This window comes from Ranitomeya variabilis, chromosome 3, assembly GCF_051348905.1.
Source record: "Ranitomeya variabilis isolate aRanVar5 chromosome 3, aRanVar5.hap1, whole genome shotgun sequence".
In the NCBI taxonomy this organism is placed as follows: domain Eukaryota; kingdom Metazoa; phylum Chordata; class Amphibia; order Anura; family Dendrobatidae; genus Ranitomeya; species Ranitomeya variabilis.
The window spans coordinates 710,223,672-710,240,733 of NC_135234.1; the positions used below are offsets into that span (position 1 = coordinate 710,223,672).

A 17,062-nucleotide genomic window follows, 5' to 3' on the forward strand; every position below is an offset into this window, starting at 1 on the left:
CCAAACCGAGCACAAAGTGGGCTCTTCTGCCTCATTATAGTCATTGGCTCTGACAAGAGCTTCTTGTGAATCCTGTTATTCGGGGCTTTAAACATAATCCCGGAAAGCACTATTAATGCATGGCCAGAATCTAACGTGAACATAGCCTTACATGGTTATGGGATTGTAATTTTCATATTTAAAAAAACATGTACCATATATACTCGAGTTTATGCCGAGATTTTCAGCCCATTTTTTTGGGCTGAAAGTCCCACTCTCGGCTTATACTCGAGTCATACCCAGGGGTCGGCAGGGGAGGAGGAGCGGGGGCTGTCTAATTATACTCACCTGCTCCTGGCACGGTCCCTGCAGGTCCCTGGCTCCCCGGCACCCCAGCTTCTTCCTGTACTGAGCGGTTACATGGTACCGCTCATTACAGTAATGAATATACTGCTCCACCTCCCATAGGGGTGGAGCCGCATATTTATTACTGTAGTGAGCGGTAACGGTGACCGCTCAGTACAGGAAGAAGCAGTAGTGCCGGGGAAGCAGGGACTGCACAGCGCCAGGAGCAGGTGAGTATAACGGGGAGAAGAGCGCTGCGCGATATTCACCTGCTCCTCGTTCCAGACGCTGCTCCGTCTTCAGCGTCTTCTGCAGTGACGCTCAGGTCAGAGGGCGCGATGACGTTGTTAGTGCGCGCCCTCTACCTGAACGTCAGTGCAGAAGACGCTGAAGATGTAGAGGCGGCTGGAACAAGGTGCAGGTGAATATTGAAAGTGCCAGGGACCTGAGCGACGGAGAGGTGAGTATGTGATTTTTTTTTTTTATCACAGCTACAGCAAATGGGGCAAGTGTCTGTAAGGATCATCTTATGGGGTCATAACGTTTGTGCAGCACTATATGGGGCAAGTGTCTGTATGGAGCATCTTATGGGGCCATAACGTTTGTGGAGCATTATATGGGGCAGGTGTCTGTATTGAACATCTTTTGGGGCCATAATCAATGTTTGTGCTGCACTGTATGGGGCAAATATCTCTATGGAGCATCTTATGGGGCCATTATTAACCTTTATGCAGGATTATATGGGGCTCCTGATTCAATATGGATATTCAAAAACACTTAACCTATTGATGTCTCAATTAATTTTACTTATATTGGTATCTATTTTTACTTTTGACATTTACCGGTAGCTGCTGCATTTCCCACCCTAGGCTTATACTCGAGTCATTACGTTTTCCCAGTTTTTTGTGGCAAAATTAGGGGGGTCGGCTTATACTCGGGTCGGCTTATACTCGAGTATACGGTATTTATTAATACTTGTTAACTTTTTTTATTTTTTATTTATTTATTTTTTTTTTATTTGGTTTAGCATAGAAGTTCTTTTTCTTGGACCTTTAACCCACATAAGCAGATATGAACTTTGCTGAAGGAGGATCCTTGGGACGCAACTCCCTGAATAGGCCTCTTTCACACTTCCATCTTTTTCCTCCCGTCGAAATCCGTCGATTTTTGAAAAAACAGGATCCTTCAAATTGTTCTGCAGGATTCTTTTTCCCATAGACTTGTATTAGCGACGGATGGCTATCCGTTTCATCCGTCGTGCACTGGATCCGTCGGAAAATAGCTGTCCGTCGGGCGGTGAAAACGTTCAGAGTAACGTTTTTTTTTCACTTCGAAAAATCGCTCAGCGACGGGTCCTGTGCTGTCTGTTGTCGGCTGTAATGGAAGCCTATGGGCGCTGGATCCGTCGCTGACCGTCAAACACAGGAATCCAGCGACGTATCCCGTTTTTTCATTCTGAGCATGCCCGGAAGGATTTTCTAGTCCGTGAAAAAAATTGTCTCCCTCTCCCCAGGTGCGATGGCCTGCATTCCCCTTCAAATAGGATACCAAACCAAAACATTATCCAGTAGCACCAGTTCTCCTGATAAGCTCATGTTGATGATCTTCATAAGAGGAGAGCCGCAGTATAGAAAAGATGACGTTACCCGGTATCATGGTGCCATACATTTTTGGGCATGTAGACTTAAACGGAATCTGCACCTGGTTTTTGCCTCCGCATCATGATGTATAGACAGAGATCTTGATTCTAGCCATGTATCATTATTTTACAGTTGTGATAAAATCAGTTTTCACTGCTGCAGATTTAGCAGTGCTTTGAATGCTGAGCCATGTATAGCCCCGCCCACACCACTGATTGGCAGCTTTCTGTCCACACTGTAGCTGTTAATCAGTGGTGGGGCGGGGTTACACAGAGCAGTTGACTAGGAGGCATGAGACAACCAGTCCTGCAGTGGTAATCTGCTGATAAAAAAGTGATTTAATTTAAACTACAGCACACAGCCTAATCAGTGACACATCACTGGAATCAAGGTCTCAGCCTCTACATCCTGCTGCGCTCAGATTAGATAGAAAAACTCTGCTGCTACATTCCCTTTACTAGCTGTGCTCGGTTAAGTATTTGGGATAACGGCTCAGCAAAGGAGTGCCTATCTTTTTAAAAAGACTTGATCTGTTTTCTTGTATACGAATTATTCATCCAAGGAAGGCAATGTCTTGAGGGAGTGCCCATTCCTCCTTAGACACAGTTAATAAAGGAGGCGAAGTAAGCCAACAAAGAACTGCAGGTTATCAAAGCCGAAATATATCTATATGTAAATACAAAGTGCAGCACTGAAAGGCAAACTTCCCAAAGGATAGTCCTGACATTGGCTTATTTGCCATTCACAGATGTTAATACATTTGTAATTCCTTTTAAATATTTACAGGCACAGTCGGGCATCTTTGCCGAACATCATTTCAACATCACTGGGAGCTGCGAAAGACGGTTCAAAAAAAAAAAAAAAAGTTCCGTGTTTAAAGTCTACTGTTCTCCATGAAAGAACAGAAGTTTCTCAAATTTATTTTTTTTTCACTCGAAGGCACAGATCATTGTAATCATATCATTGTAATGCACCGATGGCTGATCTCTGTGTCTGCACAGTCTAGACGTCCTTGCATCAGACTGCAGCTGCCTCACCTTTCCTATTGTTTCATCACATATGTATAACGCTTTCATGGCTGCCTGATAACCCGATGCTTAAAGTTAGTTGCAATAGTTAAAAGGAGTTTTCCTATCGGCGAGATCCTATTCCAATATATAGTAAGTGTAACAATAATCTTAGCAAATGCCTCTAATTAGTAATGTAGTATAGTTCTACTGATAAGCTAGGTCGCCAACCCCATGTGCAAAGCATTTCAGTAGCTTAGGTATCCATGGTTACACGCACTAACAGCTAACTAACTGTCACTATCAGTGGTCGTAACCATGGATATGTAGCCCTGCATATGGTGTAAGCGACATCGCTTATCAGAAGAACTACATTTCATCTCTAATTGGAGGCGTTTGCTAATATTATTATACCTAATATATACTGGGATAGGAACTTTGAGCTGGCAATACCCCTTTTAAGTTATTTTAATGTTATTGTACAGTAAACTGTGACACTTTGAGGTCCCCAGGTTGATTATGGCGGGTTGCAGTAAGCGGCTCTCCATGACCTGTCACAGTAAATGCTATTGATGGATTGATGGCTTCCTAGTTGTCAGCTACAGGAGGAAGTGTTGGCATGGGCCCCAGAAGGCGTGTGGGTGTACGTTTTGATTTAATAAATATAAAAATTGTCTATTCAGCTCACCACTCCTGTGCTAGGGATAAGCGTCCCAGGATACTTCTAGGGTAGCAGTCTGTGGTCTGGGAGTGGTGCACGGAGTATGCACTGCTAGGCTTCCAGGTCAAATAGCCCTAAGTGGTCCAAAAGGGGATGTTCACCAGCACCAAAGAAAAGTAGTTAAAACTTAGCCTTTAATCATATAAGATGAAAAAAAAAGCAGAATGTGCAAGTATTAAACAAAACAAAATATAATTATTTTGCATTTTGGTTAGAAAAACTCTTAATCATAGCACATGATTATTATGACAAAGGGTTTTTCTACTTGAAACGTGTAAGCGTTATGGGTTTTTTTATATGTGCATATTCTTCATTTTTGTTTTTTTACCCTATAGGACTAAAGGCTAAGTTTTAACTACTTTTCTGTGCTGCTGGACAATATCCCTTTTAAATCATTGTATGCATTTTGATACTGGAACATTACTCCATAATAGAGAGGGCAGAGAGGAGCTGATGAAAGGGAGTCATTTGGCACCATGGCCAGTTGAAGGCTGAAGTGTCTGGTTGATTAATACAGTTGACTTGTGAAAGTATTCAGCCCCCAATCTCTGATGATCCCCCGGAGCACCATCAAATCAAATCCATTTTCATCAAATGGAAAGAACATGGTACCACATCAGACCTGCCAAGAGAGGGCCACCCACCAAAACTCTGAGCCCGAGCAAGGAGGGCATTAATCAGAGAGGACGCTCAATGACCAAAGGTAGCACTGAAGGAGCTTCAGACTTCCCAAGCAGAGACTGGAGTATCTGTCCATAGGACCACAATAAGCTGTACACTCCATAGAAGTGGCCTTTAGGGAAGAGTGGGCAAAAAAAGCCCACAAATTGTATGGCTCAGTTTGAGTTTGTCTCAAACACCTGTATTAGACACACCAAATGTATGGAGGAAGGGGCTGTGGTCAGATGAGACAAAAATTTAACTTTTTGGCCACCAAGTTAAACGATATGTCAGGCACCAAACCAACACAGCTCATCACCCCAAGAATACCATCCCCACAGTGAAACATGGTGGTGGTGGCAGCATCATGATATGGGGATATTTTTCAGCAGCAGGGACAGGGGAAATGGTCCGAGTTAAGGGGAAGATGGTGTGAAATACAGGGATATTCTTGAGCAAAATCTGTTTGTCAGTGATGTGAGACGGAACGGTGTTTGACAGCCTTAGAGGGGATGGTAAACATTGTGTGGCAGGAGATTACTTTCCATCAATCTGTGGGTTGTTCTTGACAGTTTAGTTCAGGATTAGGGATGTGTTTAGAAATTACCGCCTTAAAGTTGAGTCCTGCATGTCACATTGTGAGCTCTTTTTATTACAAGGTGAAGTTTCAGGACACAGTGTGAAATAAACATGGAGGCCTATGTAAAAGTCACATAAGTTTGCTGTAAGCCAATTCTCAATTGTTGGCGTTGTTTTTGAAGTTATATCTGGAACTTTCAAGTATTCTGCATCAGCGGAGATGAATAGCAGCCATGAAGATCCATAGTACTGCGCCTATGTCTTTAAAGGGGGGATCCTCTAACATAATCTTCACCTTCTCCATCTTTTAGAGTTTCTTCCTACCTTTTTTGTGAGTAGAGTACAGTCTGCAATGCTGATACAAGGGCGCGTCTCTGCCAGGACTTCAGTCTTAACCAAATATCCAGACAAAAGACATTACTGAGGACGGTATTAATCCTCCTTCTGATAACAATCTTCTAGCTCAAGGGCATTTACATCCAGACTGGAATAAAGTATAAATTATGGGATTGCTGCGGCTTCTGGAACAATTTAGAGCATTGTACGGGCTGCATGTAAAGTGGATTTGATCCCAGCGAGGACTTGGCTGAAGTATATGACTTATTTTTGGCTTTTCCTGGAAAGTGATGTCATTAGAACAGATTTATTCATACATGTATTTTATGCTGCCCGCTGCTGTGAGAACGTATTACTTAACACACATAAAAAGTGAATTACAATGAACATTCGGAGCGTTTTCAGGGTCTTTAAAGTTGATTTTCAAAAAAAGGATTTTTCAAATGATAATACTGATATTCTGATAGATCTTAAAGATTCATCTTTTCTTAAACAGCACATTTTATGATGAAAGTGGGCTTGGTGTGTAGATTCTCACCCCCAAACGTAGCACTCCAGTGATAATGTTTAATTTTGATGTAAATGAATATGGTATACACAGTGTAGGCCTTGATATATTAGCCAATCACCGGCTTCATCACACTTCTCTTCTCTCCTTTCAGTGCCACATCGAGATGTGTTATTTCCATGTTACATGTGATCCATTGGTTTGGACCAATTTCATCTTTTAGCCAAAGCAATAACCAGCAAGGAGCTACTACATGGTCTTAGTTTGAGACCATTTGAGAATCCCACCAAATTTAAATTTTGAAACGCTGAGACAGGACTGAGATCATTAAAGGGCTTGTCAAGCTCAAATTAATTATCTTTAGATGTGTTTAAAATAGAAGATATTTAATTTACTTTTAGATTTGAATTCAGTAAGATGCCCTAATCTCAAGATATGACACCCGGTAGCGGCAGTTCCACTGTCAGCTTTGGTTGATCACAGGAGAGCGTTTCCTGTTTTGGCATGCAACTTTGTCTGAAGGGTTGGCTAATTGACTCATTTCAGCAACTAAGCCATCCCTGTTCTCCATCTATATTTTGGCTGTGAATTCACATATGTGCCATCAAAGGAAACACATTCTTCCACCACAACTATTCCCCACAGGGTGATTATCTCTGCATGGCCACCGTACTCAGTATGATGGTCTCCCCACAGCCACCCCACTTAGCATGATGGTCTCCCCACGGCCACTCCTTACAGTATGATGCTCTCCCGGCAGCCACTCCACACAGTATCATGGTCTCCCCACAGCCACTCCACACGGTATGATGATCTCCCCACAGCCACCCACTTTTTATGATATTCTCCCCACCGCCACTCCTTACAGTATGATGCTCTCCCGATAGCCACTCCACACAGTGTGATGGTCTCCCCACAGCCACTCCACACGGTATGATGATCTCCACACAGCCACCCACTTAGAATGATGGTCTCCCCACCGCCGCCTCACTTAGTGTGATGGTCTCCTCACGGCCACTCCTTACAGTATGATGGTCTCCCGACAGCCACTCCACACAGTATGATGGTCTCGCCACGGCCACTCCTTACAGTATGATGGTCTCGCCACGGCCACTCCTTTCAGTATGATGGTCTCCCCACAGCCACGCTTTACAGTATGATGGTCTTCACACAGCCACCCCACTTAGTATGATGGTCTCCCCACGGCCGCCCCACTTAGTATGATCGTATCCTCACGGCCACTCCTTACAGTATGATGGTTTCCCGAAAGCCACTCCACACAGTAGGATGGTCTCCCCATGGCCACTCCTTGCAGTATGATGATCTCGCCACAGCCGCTCCTTACAGTATAATGCTCCCCTGACAGCCACTCCATACAGTATGATGAGGCCACTTCTTACAGTATGGTCTCCCAACAGCCACTCCACACAGTATAATGGTCCCACCCGCAGCTACCACACCGAACCTAAGTCTGTAGTGTAGCTCCAAGCTTCAGGTCTCATTCGTGTATATTGCTATTGGGCACTTTTCCTGCTCAGATCTATGAGTAAGGCCTAAGTAATACAAAGCTTTGTTCTCGTACCCAAATAAAGACCTATTTTCATCAGTGTGCTGGATCCAGTTTCGTCTGTGCATCCATTTTTGCCATACATGTGTGATGCAGTTTTAAAATTGATTTTATGGTGATTCACAAAAGAAAAATCCCCAAAAAGGGCTTGTTGGAAAGTAAATCTAGAGTTCAATAAAAGCGTGGTAGTTGGTTTTAGGGGGCTAGGGCTGCTAACAGGTTACAGCTGAAATAGAGTGGATTACAACATTTTCTTAAAAAAATAAAATTAAAATAATAATTGAAAAACCCCATTATGAATTAAGAAAGTTCATTGACTGACATTTGCTTTGCTATAGTGTATCATAAATATTTGTTTTTTCAGTATGCTCTCAACATTTTTTTATGCGGCTCTTAGTATCTGGTTAATGTATTTAAACGGGAACCGTCAGGTGGTGATTCATTATGTGGCATTTTAGAATAAACATTGGGGGCAATTCATCAAAGCTTTTTCTCCAGATTTCTAGCCAAAAAAAAAAAGCTTTCTATCTTTGCAAAATTGCAATTTTTTTGTAATTGCACAAAAAAAATGCGACTTCTGGCTTTTTCACACCATTCTTGCCCTAGCACCGACAAAATGGAAGGGAGCAGAATCGGGCATGGCACCCACTGTTCATTAAATTCATGATGAGCGGGGACCTTCACTACACCACAAATCTTACTCCAACAGATGCTGGAGTAAGATTTGTGGCGGGGCTCACAGAGCAGCATGCGCCACTACTTGCCTCTCCTGATTCATTAAGAGGAATACTCCAGTAAAGTGGCGTAGCTTTTAATGAATTTGCTGAGTGGGGATCGCAATGACCTAAACCACCCCAGCTCCACACACTTTAGCAAAGCTTTGATGGCTGTCGTAAGACAAAAAAAGTCACAAAATGTTCTCACAACTTTGCGTGGGGCAAAAAGTTTCTGATATTTGAAAGTGTCTTACAACAGAATTCTGGCATAAAAACCTTGATAAATCAGGAATTTTGTAGAAATATTGTAAAAAAGTAAAAACTGTGAAAATCTTTGGCGATCTTTCAATTTTTATTTGACAGGTGGCTGAGGGGTAAAATATTTTAAAGCAGAGCTTTTTAAACCTGGTTTACAGTAGCAGAATGAGCAGCGAGGCTCCCACTACATACAGCTGTCTCAGGCCATGTTCACATCAGGTTTTAGCCACACGTCAGTGTCCCTATAGGGGCTTCAGAAGCCCTAAAAAACAGGATTCTGGGGTAAGGTCATTGATTAATAAAACAGATGGAGTCACTTTTTGCTCTGTCTGACCTGATCTTTTGCAGTTTCCTCCTTTTTTTAGGTGGGCACAAAAACATGATTGACTGAAGTTTTGTGCCTGACTCAGAAAGGTGGATGTTGATGAAAATGAGGTCGGACTGAGCACTTTGTGATGGCAAACTTGGGAATGCTCACATCAGGCATTCTGTGAGGATTCTCCGGTGCCGATAGTCATGGGATCGCAAGTATGTGATTTGTATTCTTCCGGCCACATTCCGACTAGACTGTGTCTGGCCTTACTCAATACACTTGCGTTGAGCGAGGTCGCGCACGACTAGTCGGCCCGTGACCGCGTGTAAATAAATCTCATACTTGTGATCACACGCCCCCTGCGTTGTGAGGACTTAAATACAGTGACTGCAGACATGTAGCCTAAGGCTGGACAACCCCTTTAAAGAAAGATAATTTGTAAGAAGGAAAAAAGTCTAATTGCTGTTTAGATTTAATTTTTGTGAATTCTCTACATTTGGTGTTTATTTAGGGATTGTATTTGGCAAAGATGTAGCATGTTGTGGTCCAGGTATGATAACTTAGTTGGGAATTGTTGCTTTATAAAAACTAAAAGCACTAGAATATCTAATATGTGGCTATCCGTATCTTTGCCTTTTCTTATTATTTTTATTCAATGAACATATGTTCAGTTAAATCTGCAATGGTAGTTTAGAACAGCGTTTGATCAGGATTTGGCACCTGACAGCCTAGTGAAATCTCGTGGGAGAATATTATTTGTATTTAATTGATTTAATCTTGGCAAAATTTCACCCGTACTTATGTTTTCAGTACTTTTGGGAAACCTTAGTATTATTTATCTCTACAAAGTTAAGTCTGCTCCTTCTCTCCGTGACAGCTAATGGAAGAGCTGAGCTGCTGAAAATAAATCTCCGAGAAGTTGAGCTGGACCCAGCAGTAAACCTGGAGGTCATTGCGGAGAAGATTGAGGGATACTCTGGCGCTGACATCACCAATGTTTGCAGGTAAAGTGCAGACGTACGTGAATCTAAATCCTAATGTGATGATACAATCCCAGCAAATCTAGATTATTCGTTGAGTATCTTTATATTGTTGTTTGCAGTCATTTAATAAGAATGTAATGGATGTTACCCTTATCAGTCCAGTTGCCAAAGAGTTAAAAAAAAATAAGATGCAAAATGTTCCTGTTTTTTCTTTCATGTCATTCCCCATTCTTCCCCTTTTTAATAAGGTGCGGTCTCATTGGGTAAAACCTTAACCTTTCGCAAATAATTTAGCAATCTGTTAGCTGTCTTAAGCCAATCTGCTCGTACAATTAATCAACTGCTCTCAGCTCCTTAGAAATGTAATTACAGATTTAATATCTGGAGGAGGCCTTTTTCGATTGTCTAATTACTTTTTATCAGCGCCGCTTTCTAAAAATGAAGTGAATTTGTATAATCAAAACCTTGAAATGGTGTCAAAAATGGACTAATTTACCCAATTAATGTCTATTGTCGTTAATATCTACAATGCATTATTAGGAATTGCATTTGTGGCATCGCTTTATTATTAGAGCAGAAGGTAAAATACGAAGCTCCCGGAGGCATACTTTCTGAAACGTTCTGTTCTAAGTTACCAGGACAGTTATGAATGAAAGTATACCACTGATTTAAAGTGCACAGTAATCCATTAATCCATACAGAGTAACTTTGTAAATGCGTTGGATTTTTTTCATCTTAGAGCTGTATTCAAATTTGTTTTGATCAAAGCAAGGTGGACAGTGAGGTGTTGAGCTGCATGATGTGTAGTCCTTGAGCAGTGTCAGACTGGGGTGTCTGGGGCCCACAGGAGGAATTGACTCTAGGGGCCCACCCTACCGCTATATGCAAATACCTGTAGCCGTTATTCTCGTTATAGTTGAGCATCGATTGTAAAACATCGGTGGCTCCTGCATATCTACTGTGCACCACCGTAATGCAGATGTAGAATTACGGTAGTTTAATGCAAAGCAGTTATTTGGTTAAAGCACGCCCATCCATGGGCTCCACAGGATAGTGGATAACTTTTTGACCATTTGAGTCCAACCATTGGAAACCTCACCAATTGGAAGAACTGGGAAGTCTTATCTCTGCCAGGATGCTTTTATCCCTATTTTAAATGGATCTGCAAGTGGGATGTCTGACCGCAACTCCATTCATTCTCTTTGAGGCTTCCAGAAAAAACTAATGAAGATAAAGATGTCCCTGGTCCTGGCCCCATGTTTCTGGTCCCTGGTCCTGTCCCCACATCATGCCGCATACACAGAAGAAGAAAAAAATAGTCTTATATGCCTGCTATCCTATTGCTACTCGGCGTCCTCTCCCTCCAGATCCGACGCGGTCATCTTAAAATGGCCGCCGACCTATCAGAGGCCAGAGGCTAATGTCAGTGTGACCCTCAAGGTTCTTTTCATGCACCACCTGTGATGGGCGCACTGACGTCTGCCACCGGAATCTGATAGGTTGGAGGCCATATTAACTATTGCAGTGCAGACTTTCTGCACTAAAATACATTTCAATTGATTGAGCGTCCTCTGACACACATTCAGTTGAAACCAGCTGGCACCTTCTACAGCCTACTTGAAATCCTGCCGAGGATCCAGGTACCCTCGGAGTATCATCTGGTGTCCAGATGCTCCAGTCTGATGCAGTCCTTGAGATGGGAGTGAAGAACACCCAGCACATTGTGAGACCAGAAGCATGCATACAGATCAACCAGCAGCTTCTAGAAAAACCTATTTTACGTCCGTGCTGGATTCACAGCCACATAGATTAGTACTGCTATATATTGTTTTCCATGCTGCTGCAGGCTCTGAACATGTGCTTCGGAAAAAGAAGAGCAGGTAATCTCCACCCACTAGATCAGAGACAACTGCACATTATTGAAGAGTCAGACACCCGTATAACTTGAACAAGAATCGCAACTCAGAAGTTAGACCCGGCCGTCTTCTCTCTTGGCCCGAGCATGACAGCATGTATTTCAATGCAATTGCCATGCTCAGTTTGGGAGAGCTGGTGGCCAGTGCAAGCATTGTGTTGCTATCCCTGTCTGAGTTATACAGCCGACTGAAAAAGAGCCTGCAATTTTCAACTTGGTGAAAAAAGCAGCATAAAAATAGGCTGATTTCTTCCATTCACACTTATGAAAGCTTATTTTAGAATACTTAACTGAAACGACAAGAACACTGTGATTCAAAAACTATAGAAGTTCCAAGCTGTTTGTACACAGTGCACAGCACAACCAAAGGCCGTGCAAGAGGACTATGCATTTTTTTTTCGGAAAAATGTCTTTATGTAGTTATTATAGTTGTGCGCATCAATCCTTATCTACAACTGGTTTTCTTTAAGGCACTTAAAAATAAAAAAGACAAAAAGTCGGCAAACTTTAGTAGGCAAAAAAATTATAAAAATAAAACTCGCCATATTGATCCCTTGCCGCACACTTCTTCTCCACTCATTTGATAAGTCGGCACATAACTGCTCTTGCAATGTTTTTATGTCTCATAATCTGGGCAGATGTGGCATTTGGACAGAAATGACATGAATAGAACCTGTGCTCTGTAATGCCGATGGCATAGACGTATTGTTTTGTGTTTTTTGTGAACCGTATTTGCCCATTTAAATCAGCTGTGTAATTCATTTAGGTGTCCATTAAGTCCTCTTTCAAACTTGTCTAGCTATTTGGGTGTAGATAAATATTGTGTTATGTTTTTTAGGGACGCCTCCATGATGGCTATGCGCCGACGTATCCAGGGCTTGACCCCAGAACAGATCCGGGCTTTGTCCAAGGATGAGCTACAGATGCCTGTGACAATGACAGACTTTGACTTAGCACTAAAGAAAATCTCAAAATCTGTTTCAGCTCAGGACTTGGAGAAGTATGAGAAGTGGATGGGGGAGTTTGGTTCAGCTTAGTAAACCTACTGTATTTTGTATTAAATTTTTCAGCTCTTGTGAAGACCACAAAATTTAAACGAATTGTCTGACCTAACAATTTCACTTTGATGACAATCCATCTCATTTTACATATCGATAGCAAGGAGCATTTTTTGTGACCAGAGATCATCATTTGCAAAAAATCCCAGAACACACACTTCCAAATTTATTCGTTAGGTTTTTTACTTTGTAGCTAAGATTTATTTTGAGGATTGTTGAGTCTTTTTACATAATGTGAAAATATATATTTAGAGATACATTTGGTTTTGAACTTGCAGTCCCCTCTTGTCTATGAAATTCACTGAACCCCCATTTTCTGCAAACTGGAGAGCCTTCAGAAACCTAATTGAAGCTTGTTTTCTGTCCACTTTAAGAGCCATCCACTTTCTACCTCCAAAACTTCTACTCCGTTGTCCTCCATGAGCAGCTATAATTAGAGAGACTGTTCCATCTGGGATAATTACGGCATCTCTACAATATGTGCCATAAATGTCCACAATGGAAAGGTTCCCAAGCATGTGCAACTCTCTGTATTAACTTTTAAAGGTGTTCTGAAAAATGCAGGAAAATGTGAAAACCATTTTAGGAGCGCCTTCAAAAATAAATAGCGAAAGCCACACATGTGAGACCACTTCTCATCTTGGAGCTGTGCTATGGGACTCATGTTCCCATAATAGATGCATGTCCAGACATTTGGACTCCTATCGGACACTTATGGCTTGTCCTGTAATAATGCCATAAACATCCCAGGTGGAGATACCTCTTTAAATATTTGGACAGGTAATTCTGTACCTAGAAATATTGGTTGTAATAAATTGCAGTATCTAAAGTGCTCCTAGAAATACACTTCCTTATCTACTTCCGTCTGATCCAAATTTGAAATGGGTAATACCCAAAAAGTTAACCATGATGAGTTGTTGACCTAAATACAACAATTGGGCTGATTTTTGTGTCTTGTAGATGGGGATGTTGAACATGTTGTTCTTAAGTTAAGTACTTCATATGTTGCAAACTCCCACCCTCCCACATCATTTGTGTGTGCTCTTACTATGATATAGCTTCATCCCTCGGCCCCCTTCACACGTGTGAATAGAAATACGTCTGTGTGGGATGTTCCGTGACCGTCTGTGTGCCTCTTTTTCAACATCCGTGTGTACGTTTTTTGTTTTTGTTTTTTTGTTTTTTCCAGTCCATGTGTCGTCCGTGTGCTGACTGAGTGTAAGTGCGAGCAATCACTGTGGCATCAATGTGCCATCCATGTGACACTTACCAGAATATAATACATTAAAGAAATTAGTGATTTTTAAGTGTTAAAGATAATATATAAATATGGCTAAACAGCTTGTAGGGCTTTATATTAAGCTAAATGCATAATTAAATGAAAAAAATGTCGTTGTACCCCCCCACCTCCTATTTTTTTTTTTAAACCAGCAAAGGTAAAACGAACAGCTGTGAACTCATATTATCAGGCTGGAACTATCCCTGATTATTGGACCCTTCCCAGCCTAAAAATACAAGCCCGTAGCCGCTCCAAAAGTGGAGCATTACATGAGATGAGGTGCTTCGCCTCGGCTTTTCCTGATTATCTTTGTGCTTTGGCAATCGGGGTAATGGTTTTTGGGGTTGATGCCTGCCGTGTAGTGTCCTAAAACACAGCTGGCATCAAGCACTGGTGTTGGTAATGGAGAGGTGTCTAACAGACAACCCCATTACTAACCCGGTAATCAATCAATAAAAACACACACACACAAAACAAAATTTTTATTGAAATAAAAAATCCCCCTCACTTTCCCTCATTCACCACTTTATTCAAAAAGGGAAAAAAAAAGAAAATGCCTTCAGCCACTGTTGGGTTCTGCTGCGCAGTATGGCCTGGAGACTATAAACAAAGGTAATGTTACTGAGTTGCCGGTCCTGCATCTGTGCAGTGGGACCCAACAGTGGCTCTAGGCAAAGGCTAAAGCAACAGAACGAGGCTCCATAGCCTTTCTTTGTCGGAATCGTTGGACTATATCAAATTTGGTGGATTATTGTGGACCTGCGTGGGATTTTTTCCTTTTTGAATAAAGTGATGAATGAGGGAAAGTGTGGGGGAGTCTCTATTTCATAAAGATATTTTTGTGTGTGTTTTTTTTATTACTGGGTTAGTAATGGGTGTGCCTGGTAGACATCTCTCCATTACTAACACCAGGGCTTGATACCAGCTGTGTTTTTGGGCACTACATAACTGACATCAATACCAAAAACCATTACCCCGATTGACAAAGCACTTGGGTAATTGGGAAGCGCCGAGGCAAAACACCTCATCTCATGTGATGCTCCACTTCTGGGGAGGCTCCTGGCTTGTATTTTCAGGAGGGAAGGGCCCAATAACAATGAACCTTCCCAGTCTGATTATATCACAGCTGTCTGCTTTACCTTTGCTGGTTTCATAAAATAGGGGGACCCCACTTCATTTTCTTTTTCATTTATTTATGTGGCTTAGTAAAAAGCACTACAAGCTATCTATCTATATATCCAGTATCTTTCTATTATCTTTGCACATCACTTAAAAATCTGTCATTTCTGTTCTGCATTCTTTTCTGGTATGTGTCACACGGACGGCACAAGGAGTGATCTGTGCAGCTGGTAAAAAACTGACATCTCCCCGTGTGCATGTGTGCGGTACGTTTTGTCATCCATGCTGCAGAAAAAAAAACGGACATGTATACATGTGGGTCACATGGACACACGGTCTGTGTGAAAACACGAACGTGTACGTTGCCCCGTAGATTATAATGGGCATGCATGTGTACATGTCTCCACTATGAGTGAAAAGTGACACCACACGTTCCGGACACACTGACATGTGAAGGGTATATATACCTTAAAGTTATATACAGAAATAATAATCCCAACAGTGCTTAAGTCGTCCTACACCTTTATAAAACTATTACAACCTAATCTCAATTCTCTGCGAGGGGAGGATAGTGAAGGTTGTGCATGAAGACATTTTATTGTCAGCAGAAATCCTTTTGCCATGAGAAAATATTGTAACTGCTGTAGATGTGCATCCAGCTTGAAGGCTTTGCTAGTTTAGAAATGTTATTATGGAAAGTTGCTCATCTCTAGGAATAAACTTTTCTTGATACCCCACTGCATTTAAAATAAATAATGAACTTTGCAAATAATCTTTATATGTATCCAATTATTTTGTGTGTACAGCTCCTTTGCTGACCTGCGTATCTCCATGGTTACAGACTACAAACATACTTTTGTGTAGTCTGATCCTGCAATCTCAAAACCCTTTCATCTGCCTCCTCTTCTATCTGTACATTGGCAAGAAGAAGGAATAGAGAAAGTGTAGTACACAATATGGACCAGATTCATGACAACGTTTACTGCAGAGCCTACTATAAACCCAATTTTGCAACTTATGGTGTTTTCTCTCCATTTTTGCCAAACTCTGACAAAGTGGGCGGGGGCATGGCAGTACTCTCATGAATTCGTTCCATACGTTACATAAATTACCCCAATCCCCGACAGGAGTAAGATGCACACCGAGGCGCACCTCACTTGTCAGACGCCCCTGACTCATTAAGAGGCGTGAACAACGCAGGTCTTAATGATTTGGGGCTTGTAGGATCAGACTATACAGCTTTAAATTGTAACCATTGAGACACATTGGTCTGCGTAAGAGCTGTATACACAACACAGTTTCAGTGAGGTAAAACATTTGCTGATTGTTTTTTTTTTTTTTTTTTTTTTTTTTTAACAATCAGCAAATGTTTTACCTCACTGAAAGAACCATCTGTGATCCCGTGCTGTAATCTCTGTATACTTTCTTTCTCTCACGCTGGCCAGGAGCTGTATATGATCAGACTATGTCCCTGTATGGTCAGACACAGCCAATACACAGTACACAGCAGGGGCACATGTATAAGATTATCTCAGCACAGGAACATTTCATTTAAACACATCCAATAGTGGAAATTATTTTTATTCCAAGATCTATTGATTAAAATGTACTTTTGTAAAAACCCCTTTTAAAGAAAGTATATACATTATATCATGATTACATTTACACCCTTCTGTTTTTTTCTGATTTACAGTGAATTCTAACTTTCTGTGAGAATTTGCTCATTATTTTAGTACTTTATAAATTACATAAAAGAAGCCGGTATGGGGTTATTCTGCAGGTTAATAGCATTGTGAACCTGCCCGGCATCGGCACTTAGACCACCACTGCTGGGAAGAAATGAACTTTATTCCGACCCCCCACCACCCCTAGCAGCGTTCGGGTATCCATCATGGAGGCTGTGCTGGCGCAGGTTCAGTCATCGATCTGTGTATATAGAGCAGCGGCTGTAACTGCACCCCCGGCACTGCCTGACCGGATCAGCATTAGGGTTGGCTGTCAGTCATGGCGGGTGGCGCAGTTCCCGCTACCGCTCTCAATACACAAAGGTGACTGAACCCGCACCCGTGACTGAAACTG

At 41.8% G+C, this 17,062-nt stretch overlaps 1 protein-coding gene across 6 annotated transcripts in view; it reads left to right on the forward strand.

Moving 5' to 3' along the window:
* KATNAL1 (katanin catalytic subunit A1 like 1) overlaps positions 1–14,100 on the forward strand; it is a 136,749-nt gene extending 122,649 nt beyond the window's left edge. For 5 of the 6 annotated variants that reach the window (XM_077298272.1, XM_077298271.1, XM_077298273.1 and 2 more), the window contains 2 exons: positions 9,507–9,633; positions 12,366–14,100. In XM_077298272.1, the coding sequence (XP_077154387.1) occupies positions 9,507–9,633; positions 12,366–12,564 (326 nt within the window). In that variant the 3' untranslated portion in view covers positions 12,565–14,100. Of the gene's footprint in view, positions 1–9,506; positions 9,634–12,365 lie in introns of those variants that run through there. The other variant, XR_013224070.1, reaches the window with a different exon arrangement.
* Positions 14,101–17,062: the final 2,962 nt, after the last annotated feature.